Source organism: Ammospiza caudacuta, chromosome 1 (assembly GCF_027887145.1).
Source record: "Ammospiza caudacuta isolate bAmmCau1 chromosome 1, bAmmCau1.pri, whole genome shotgun sequence".
Taxonomy (NCBI): Eukaryota; Metazoa; Chordata; class Aves; order Passeriformes; family Passerellidae; genus Ammospiza; species Ammospiza caudacuta.
Window position 1 is genome coordinate 90,807,147 of NC_080593.1, and position 9,290 is coordinate 90,816,436.

The 9,290-nt window shown below is 44.7% G+C and overlaps 2 protein-coding genes across 2 annotated transcripts; one reads left to right on the forward strand and one right to left on the reverse strand.

Annotated features, from left to right (window-relative positions):
• Positions 1–281: 281 nt before the first annotated feature.
• MRPL36 (mitochondrial ribosomal protein L36) lies at positions 282–909 on the reverse strand. Its single transcript, XM_058818816.1, has one exon. It carries the CDS (start codon positions 907–909, stop codon positions 592–594), a length of 318 nt encoding a protein of 105 aa, XP_058674799.1. The 3' UTR covers positions 282–591.
• A 208-nt stretch (positions 910–1,117) lies between these two features.
• On the forward strand, positions 1,118–8,145 carry NDUFS6 (NADH:ubiquinone oxidoreductase subunit S6). The gene is made up of 4 exons (XM_058818076.1): positions 1,118–1,296; positions 2,260–2,313; positions 6,803–6,925; positions 7,999–8,145. The coding sequence occupies exons 1-4, from the start codon at positions 1,165–1,167 to the stop codon at positions 8,062–8,064; spliced, it is 375 nt and encodes a 124-aa protein (XP_058674059.1). The 5' UTR covers positions 1,118–1,164; the 3' UTR covers positions 8,065–8,145.
• Positions 8,146–9,290: the final 1,145 nt, after the last annotated feature.

Sequence of the window (9,290 nt, forward strand, 5' to 3'; positions counted from 1 at the left end):
GCATTACTGCTCTCAGTCATTCTCTCCACACCTCTTAGGAGAGAGCTCTTTCAAGGGACACAAGAAAAGAAAAATATTCTTATGCCTCACCAATCTAATAGAGTGAGCCTAAAGCTTGGCAGAATCTTAAGGCAAGTTAGATGGAATCTGAAATTGCCCACCTGAGTTTGAAACTATCGGTTCTGTTATCAACATCTTGGCGGGGGGAAGGGTGTTCAAGAAAAAGACCGCAGTGTGTTGTAGTAATGAAAATCAATGGAGTTTATTTTCATTTTGCTTAATTAAACCCAAATACACCTTAGAGTCCAGTGATCCAGCTTCACCCTTCCTAATTTAACAGCGCGGTGATTTTAAGGCTTCACGATTAAGACGACGACAAGAGATCCTGAAGCCTGTTGTTTCCCACTTCAGTTCTCCGCATCCAAGGCCTGAAATTCCGGCAAGGGCCGTCAAGACCGCACCTCGCTCTCGGTGCTCCACAGATGACACACTGTCACGATTCGGGACTCGTGTCCCCAGCTGCCAGCTCCCGGTGACCGCGGGGGCTCCGGGCCCGGCGCCAGCTCAGCGCGCTGCGGGCTCCGGCCGGCGCTACCCCTTGCGCTGCTTGTGCCGGGGGTTGCTCTTGCAGCACACGTAGAGCCGCCCGCGCCGCCGCACGATGTAGCAGTCCTTGCAGCGCCTCCTCAGCGCCGTCTTCGTCTTCAGCCCGGCGGCCGGCGGCGGGCCGGGCGGCGGCGGCACGGCCAGCAGCCCGCGGGGCGCCCGCCACGGCGGCGGGGCCCAGCTCGGGCAGGCCGCGGGCAGCCCCGCCGCGCGTCCCCACGGGGCCAGCGAGCACAGGGACGAGCGGCACAGCGAGCGCAGCGGGGCGGCCGTGGCGGCGGCCCTGACCAGGAGGGACAGCATGCTCGGCAACCTGCGGGGACAGCGCGCCGGTCAGGACACACGCACCGCTGCCGCTCCCCTCCTCCTCTCCCGCCACCACCCCCACCGACGAGGACACCCGCCCCGCTGAGGACACCGCTGCCCGCTCACCCCCGCGGAAAGCGCCGCTCCCCGCCCGCGGCCACGCGTCCCTCCCGCCGCCGGAAGCGCGGACAGGAACCGGGGCAGGGCCAGGCCCGCGCCCGCCCCCCCGGGAGTCACGTGGGCGGCGCGAAGATGGCGGCGCCCGCCGCGACCTTCCGCTGGCTGCTGCCGCGGAGCCGCCCGCTGCTGGCCGCCGCCACTGCCGCCCGGCCCTACGGTGTGCGGGCCTCCGACACCGGCGAGCTGGTGACGCACACCGGGCAGGTGAGCGCGCGGGGCCCGGTGCTGCCCCCCTTCCGCTGCGCCGGGAGGGCGGCGGGCGCGTCCCGCCGGGGCCGCGGGCAGCGCGCTGGTGTAATGTGATGTAACGTAACGAGGAGGCTTAGGGTGGACACCGAGAGGGATTTCTTGCCGTAAACAGTGGTTAGGTACTGGAATCGGCCGCCCCGGGAGGCGGTGGCGCTTCCGTCCCTGGAGGTGTTCAGGAAATGGCTGGATGTGGCGCTTAGTGCCGCGGTCTGCTTGACATTGTGGCGTTCTGTCACTGGTTGGGTTTGATCATGTCAGACGGCTTTTCCAAGCTGATTTATTCTGTGATTCTCCGTTCAACGCGCACAGTGGGAATTCGTGCTCCTGGGTGATCCGTATACAGGAGGTGCGCGCTGTTTCGGAAGAAAACAAAAACAAAAAAAAACCCCCGTTGATCAGGATCAACCAATGGTCATTGGCCATTACCGAGCGTTCCGGTCCGAATGCGGCTTGTGACCCGGCCGAAGGGTTGGCAGATGGGGAGGCACCCTTGTGTCAAACTCCACGTTACCTCTTTTCCAATGGAGAAGCTGAGGCTGGTGTAGTGCCTTGAGATGGGAGAGAGGATGGCAGGTGGAGCTGACTTGGGAAAGCTGGCACTGTGGTTACTTAGCGGAACAGAAATAAATACAAAACCTGAATTTCCCAGTTTAGTTCACCACCTGAGTGTGATCCAGGAGCAGCGTTATAAATAATACATTTGTGTTCATCTCTGCGATCAGGCTCTTCTGTTTACTGGCTTTCATGCCAGCCCCGACACCACCAGTTTCCTTGTCTGTTGTACTTTCCATTGTGCAATTCAGTTTATTTTCTTTATTTCAGTTTTCTATATGTCAGTTTTTTTATTTTCTAAGTCTTTGTGTTCTATGTTTATAGATGTTGCTCTGTAAATAAGATCAAGTTTATTTTACATTCCAGGTATATGAGGAGAAGGATTATAGAAGAGTTAGATTTGTTGGACGACAAAAGGAGGTAACTCATTCTACTATTTTTCATGGGAAAGGAGGTAGTTTATGGTTTTTTTTTCTTTACCTGATAGTGATGTCCTCAACCTCATTGTCATTAAAAAGCCCCAAAAACCCCAACAAACAAGAAACCGACTAAATCCAAGCTCCACAACCAAAGCCAACCAACCAATGAGCAAAAAAAAAAAAAAAAAAAAACACCCAACAAAACCAAAAAAGCCCCCAAACAAGCCCTACCAAAACCAAATTGGTTTGGATTTGGGGTTTCAGTGGAGTTTTTTTTCACTATGATGAAAAATTTTTTTAAGGCAACTTATGGTTGCTTCTACCTTACCTCCCTGCTTTTGCTAAACTTGAAAAACTCAAGACTTGCTCTACATTTGCTAAGTGCTTGCATTTAGGCTGTTAGAGTTTTAGGCATTTGAACATCTTAAACTTGAAACAGTTTTTGTTTTAAGCATGTGTTTTAAGAAGTTGTATGTTTTTAGCACATTTATATTCAAAAAAATCACATCATTAAATACTCTGCTGAATTGTTCATCTGTTTATATCTGTTTTGAAGCTCAGTTTGCTTCTGTGTAGTTAAAATTCTGATCTTTACCTAAATTACATTTTTAATGAGCCTGAGAAGCATTTACTGAAAGAGTGATGAAACAAATAAAAGTAAAACACAGACTATTCTGAAATAATGAAGCCTGAAATGCAAAGTGTAGTAATACCAGCATCATCCAAGTGCAGTGCTGTAAAAATGGCCCTGTTGCTGCTGCTTAAAATTTCACATACCCACTGTATGAAAAGTTCTTTAGCACTGAGTTTTCTCTAATGATCAAGCAGCACAGCTCCAGGAGGGATCTGCTTGCCTTTGGGATAGAAATTATAGAATTATTTCAGCTAAAATGTATTGCTCAATGCCTGAGCTTTTGAATAGTGCCCTAGTGTTAATGCTTTAAATGTTTATGTTCAGCAGAGACATTAAATGTAAGATGCGGTAGATTTTTAAAGTAATTTTGCATAATTATTCTTTTCCTAAATTAACCTAAACTAATTACACTATTTTCTGAGGTTTCATATTGAGTTTACCTCACTGTGTGATAGACACAATTTAACTCATGCTGTGTGGCAAAAGTGGGGATTCTACATGTGAAATAATTAAATGAAAATGTCACTTAAAATGCTGAATTAGCTTACTTCAGGGAGGATAGTTGGGAAAGTAGGTCTCTCCCAAGTGTACTGCCAGCATCTCTGCTGCTTCTGTAACTTTGTAGGAAATGCTCCTTAATCCTAATTCTCCATGGGGCAGTGGTCCCTCTAACATGCCCTTGCCATCAGGTAATTTCAGGCTTTATGTGGGGTGGAACATCCCAGGTTTTCAGTTCAGCCCAGTTCTTCCTTCTCCAGCAAAAGCCAAGCTCTGAGTCTGCTGAGCAAGTTTTAATGGTGAAATTGGGACAAACTTCCTCATTAAATACTTTAAATGGTCTGTGCCTATTAAGAGGATCTCTCTCTAGGGGCTTTGGCATTATCCCATGTTGTCATCTTATTACAGGGGAGCCATGCTGTTGTCTCCTTATCACAGAAGTTTCATACCTTCTTGGTGTTACTTGTGGGCAGCTCCTCAGAGTACTAACTCTTCTTCACAAAGCAGCCAACTGACTCCAGTTCCCTTCTCACCCAGCCACCCCACTCTTTTATAGCATCTTCTTCTCATTGCTTACAGCTGTGGCCTGTTAAAGTGAGGCCTGCCCCTAATCTTTGCTAATTGGCCCAGCTGCAACTCCTTAGGGATAAGATTACTTTCTGCACTATCTTTTTTTTGCTTATATTCTATCCCCCCACAATCCCACAGTGTGTTTCAGCTGCCATTATTAGGGTTGACAGTGTCTGTAGTCTGAATGTTGTCATGTTTCTGAAGCAGAAGCTGTCTTAGTGACTGTTCTTTCTCGGTCGCTTCTTCCCTTTGCCATCAGTAGGTCCAGGTGGTTGAGTCCTGCTTGGGATCAGCCCATTCCAGCCATGTTGGCTTTCCTCTTTGGGGGGACACAGCCTCTGGACTCTCCCCCAGTCGGGGTGTCTGGGCTTGTGTGCCCAGGGGCATGGCCTAGAGTATGTGCTTATTGTCCCTTCTGATCTACCTACCTAACTGTTAGTGACATCCATGTGCTTTAGCTAAAATCATTGGTTCTCTGTGGAGACCCGGGGATTAGTGCTTCTGGCAAGGGCCTAAAGCAGGAAGCTGTGAGAAAACTTGTAGGAGGACAGAATATAAGAAAATAAAGATAGTGTAGAAAGTAATCTTACCAGGAGTTGCAGCTGGGCCAATTATCAAAGATTAGGAGCAGGCCTGACTTTAACAGGCCACAGCTGTAACCAGTGAGAAGAAGATGCTATAAAAGAGTGGGGTGGCTGGGTGAGAAGGGACCTGGACTCAGTTGGCTGCTTTGTGAAGAAGAAAGAGTCAGTGCTCTGAGGAGCTGTGTGTGAGGAAACATCGAGAAGACATGAAACGTTTGTGATAGGAGACAACAGTATGGAATCCCTGCAATAAGATGACAACAAAAAGTGATCATGACAACTGCTAAACTGCATCTGCCACAGTCCAACCAAGTCATCCTGCCTTTCTGTAATCGCTAAGGTAGAGCAGGAACTATTTCAACACTGCTATTCCCACTTCAGCTCTGCCCTTTCTATTGGGCTGGTGCAGCAGCTGAAGGTGTGAGGAGGACTCACCTCAGTGCTCATCTGTTTTAAATATTTTCTCCTGTCTTCCCTCTACATCTTTGGAGTGAGATCAAATCCAAGTTTGGTTTTATCTCTTTGGTTTCCCAGACCATGGACTGGCACAGATGCATAGATGGGAAGAAGCAGCAACAAAATTGCCAAATTGCCACTCTGTCAGGAAAAAAATAGCCCATTGATTTATGCTTGGAGCAAGGCACATCTGGATGTGTTGAGGGAATCAGCCTCTTCCTGCTGAGTGCTGCTGTACTTTAGTCAAAGGGTTATGTTTTAACTGCAACCACTTTGCCTTATTTGTGGAGTGTTTTCCTGGTGAATTCCTAGACTGTGTCTTGTTTAGTAGGCTGAACCACAGACAAGTCTTAGCTATAGGGTAGATGAGAGGTCTTTACTTCTCTCTTTCCCCACAAGTACCTTTTGTGGTTAAGAAGTGCTGGGATGAGTGGAGTTCTTGCTTCTGATCTTGAAACAAAGGTGTATAATGGCTTTATCTCCCTCCTCCTTTAGCACAAAATGAAGGATGCACAATTTTGAGTGTTATTAAGAACAGCAGTAAAAGTTCTTGCTGTTTGGTGAAAATTACATGACTTGTAGATGCAGCCCGAGACAGTGGGGTTCTTGATGTTTCCATTTTCTTTCAGTCCCAGAACCTAATTTTTTTTCTAACTTTTTTTAGCTATCATCTTCTTCTGGTAAGGATAAATTCTTGGTTGACAAAACTGACTTCTCCATTACCAAAAAATGCAGAGACTTAATGGGAGGCTTGGCTGGAAGATGCTAAGTTGTTACATATTAGGATTCTATAAAAACACCATTGTAGTTCCTAGGGATTTATGTAATGGACACATAGCCATTTTTTCCAAAGAATCACGTCTTTATTCCAATACCAGCATGTTTATACACAGAGCAGTAGATACTGCCTCCTTTGTGCATATTATTTGATATTCATGCATATATATGCCTTTGAAAAAGGTGGCCCTCCTGAAATACCTTTTCCTGAATTGTAGCAGTAGTTGTCTCCTCAGTGCACACTTGGAGAGGGATGGATTGCTGTAGGTCCTGCTGAGGGACAAGCTGCTGTGTCACCAGCCTGCCCAGACACGGTTATGTTTTCCAGGCCATGCAGGTGTGCTCTAGGAAGAAGCCCTACTTGTCATTGATGTGGATATTCAGGAAGTGTGTATGATGGATTTACAGAGTGGAGCAGTGGCATTTAGAGGTTTTTCCTTTTTTCTGATGCTAAACAATTTGTCTTTCTGACTGTTGTTATGCACCACATTCATGTTTTCATGAGATTCCTCTGCAGTGATAGAATAAGGTACATGGCTAGCGACTCTAAATTACCAGCAGTTGTTTTATCTCACGCCTGACCTTACTTGTCTCACTATTATTTTTGAGTTTATCAGCAGAGATTCTTCTGCAATTTTATCATGTAGTCACTAAAGCAGAATACAGTATTGGCTAAATATGTTCTGTTCTTGTCTGCTTGTTCCTGCTCACCTCTCTGCTGAATCTATTGAAACCTGAGCACTGATGTGGTCTATATATCAGGGGAAAGAGATTACTTTTGCAGAGTTTAGTATATAGTTCCTTGATATGGCTTATAGCAGAGCCTTAGAGATGGTGGAGGAGTTGGGAGGAACCCTAAACAGGAATTTTTCAAAAAGGCTGTAGTGGAACTGCCTGAGGAGGCAGCAGATAGCAGTTGCTTTCTGTTTGAGTGGGGATGGTATCTGAAAGTTTCCCTCTTTTCCTTACAGGTGAACAAGAATTTTGCAATTGATTTGATAGCAGAGCAGCCTGTGAGTCAAGTTGAAAGCAGAGTGATCTCATGCGATGGTGGTGGTGGAGCTTTGGGACATCCCAAAGTATACATCAACTTGGTAATGTCATTATTCTGCATGTAGCATGTTTTGCCTGTGCATTCTTTTTTTGTAAGGTTATCTGGTTTTTTGAATGCTAGTTTAACAAAATAAAATGAGTAACCACCTGAGGTGCTCGTTTTATTTGGTGCCTGATATAAGTCAGAAGAGTTAGAGGGCTTCCATTTGAAGTTATAGAGATTCCTTTTTGAAATTTTAGTTTGTTTAGTAGGACAGTACATTTTTTAAATGAAATCAGGTGAAATAGTAAGAGCAACCACTGAGAGTAAAAATTAACATCCTTGCTGCATTTTGGAACTCTAATTATTTAAATGCCACCATGTAGTTCGACCATACATTTGCAGTATTTTCAGGAATATAGTTTATTTTCAATCTTGCAAGTTCAAGGGAAAAAGAAGGAAGAAAACCAAACAAACCAAATCCTCTTTCAGTCTTTGGGAATCTTGGTAGTTCTGAAGACTAGATATTTCAGTCATGGCCAGAGAATGAAGAATAAATGTTGTCTTATCCTCCTGTTGACAGCAGTGATAATTTCCAGTGTATTCTTGTTCTAGAGAGTAAAAATATTGAGGCTACTGTCCTATGACCTTAGTTGATGAGCTGTTGCTTAGGTCCTGTTCTCAGGTAGAGCCTGATTGCAGATGTTTTAAAATCTTTGCTCACCTAAACTTTTTCGTAATGCCTGGAAGAATGGTGGGGAAGGGCTGGTGTCCTTAAGTGTCAGTGTTGTTATGACTCCTAATTAGAATCATAAGCATTTCTATTTTGAACAAAGTAATAATTTTGTAATAATTCATTTTACTTTATCCAAAGTCAAATGTTTGGAGGTTCTGATTTGTAACACTTAGGAAACACTTCAGCCTTAACTTCTGTAGCACACTCCTGATCTTTTTATGTTGATTCGTTTGACATGTACCATACCCTTGAAGAATATTTGCTTCCAGTGTTTCAAAAAAGACTAAAATCTGTACTTTGGCAATGTTGATTGGTTTTAAGATGGCACAAATAAATAAGAGAAAAATTGTAATTTTATAAAGTGAAACTGGAGCTTTTGTATTTTTATATTTTTGCAGGACAAAGAGACAAAGACCGGAACATGTGGATACTGTGGACTTCAGTTTAAACAGAAGCATCACTGAATGATCATCCCTGTGTGCTTGCAGATTTCTGTTCCGATGTTAATGTTCAACTATAAATAAACAATATATTTAGAAAGCCAAGATTTGTGTTTATCTTAACTATGGAAAGTCCAGTCTGTACATTTTTAAAACCCAGCTTGTCAGGTATTTGAGAGCTGAATGGTATTACAATATCTGCTTTGTACTGAATTTAGTTTTCATGTCTGGCAGGCTTCTTGCAGCTTAGAATTGGTGTTTGGCTGTAGATAAGTTTGGTGTGTACTGGGTAGATATGTATTCTTTTCAACACTGAATGAGCTGTAATTGTTTACTGGGTGATTAATTATCCTAGGTGTTTGTCTTTTGTCACTGTGTGACACTCCTAATTGGTTCATGGTCCAGTATCTACAGCTAGATTCACAAATGGAAATACAAAGATTTTATGATACTCAGCATTACAGCACTCACTCCTGGAGGCAAGATTGTCAGCCCTGAATTAAGTAGCTGCTCTTGTGACCTGTTTAAAAGAAGCCACCAATGCCTGGAATGGTAATCAGTGTGAGCTGGAGAGCTATCCAAGCTGGCACATGTGAAAGGTGAGGACAAAACCATATGCCCTTCATTTGAAGGGGCAAGAGTGTATCTGTTCTGATTGGGATTCACACCCAAAGCCTCTGTAGGAACTGGGTCTTGTCAGACTCAAAGCAGGCATTGCTCCATTACAGATGGTAGCTTCTGCTTCTTTAATGCATGTAATTTGACACTGAGAGCATCTGCCTAGGCTGCATGAGGCTGGTTGTGGGACATATCTACCCACTTGCTTAATTTCACTTAGGTAGCATTCCATCATGTGAGCGTGGCTTTCAAACAGGGCCTCTGTCTAGAGCAGAAGGGTCTGAGTTTGGGTTTGCTTCACAAAGCATTTTAATCTGTTGTCAGTAAATTACTTTTTGTTTAAATGCTGGTGGTGGGGCATGGTCCTAGTGAGTACTTGCTGCTTGTCTAAAGTTTAACAGGGTAGGATTCTAAACCTGCAGTTTACATAGTTAGATTGATGTGGTTGTATCAAGTTGAACCAAATCATGTGGGCCTAAAGCTGCTTAACTTGCTTGTGTCAATATATAGATGAAGATGGACCAACTCAGGCTTATAGAAAGGTCTGAATGGTTCTGTCTGTAGAAGTCATTTGTATAGAGGCTGTATTGCATGTAAGTAATTGCATGGACACCCCTCCTCTTCTTTCATTC

Excerpts from the sequence above, each read along its gene's own strand:
- NDUFS6 (XM_058818076.1), top strand. The coding sequence starts at position 1,165 with ATGGCGGCGCCCGCCGCGACCTTCCGCTGGCTGCTGCCGCGGAGCCGC. Across the intron at positions 2,314-6,802 it reads TTGTTGGACGACAAAAGGAG|GTGAACAAGAATTTTGCAAT; the intron begins GTAACTCATTCT and ends TTTTCCTTACAG. Across the intron at positions 6,926-7,998 it reads CCAAAGTATACATCAACTTG|GACAAAGAGACAAAGACCGG; the intron begins GTAATGTCATTA and ends ATATTTTTGCAG.
- MRPL36 (XM_058818816.1), bottom strand. The coding sequence starts at position 909 with ATGCTGTCCCTCCTGGTCAGGGCCGCCGCCACGGCCGCCCCGCTGCGC.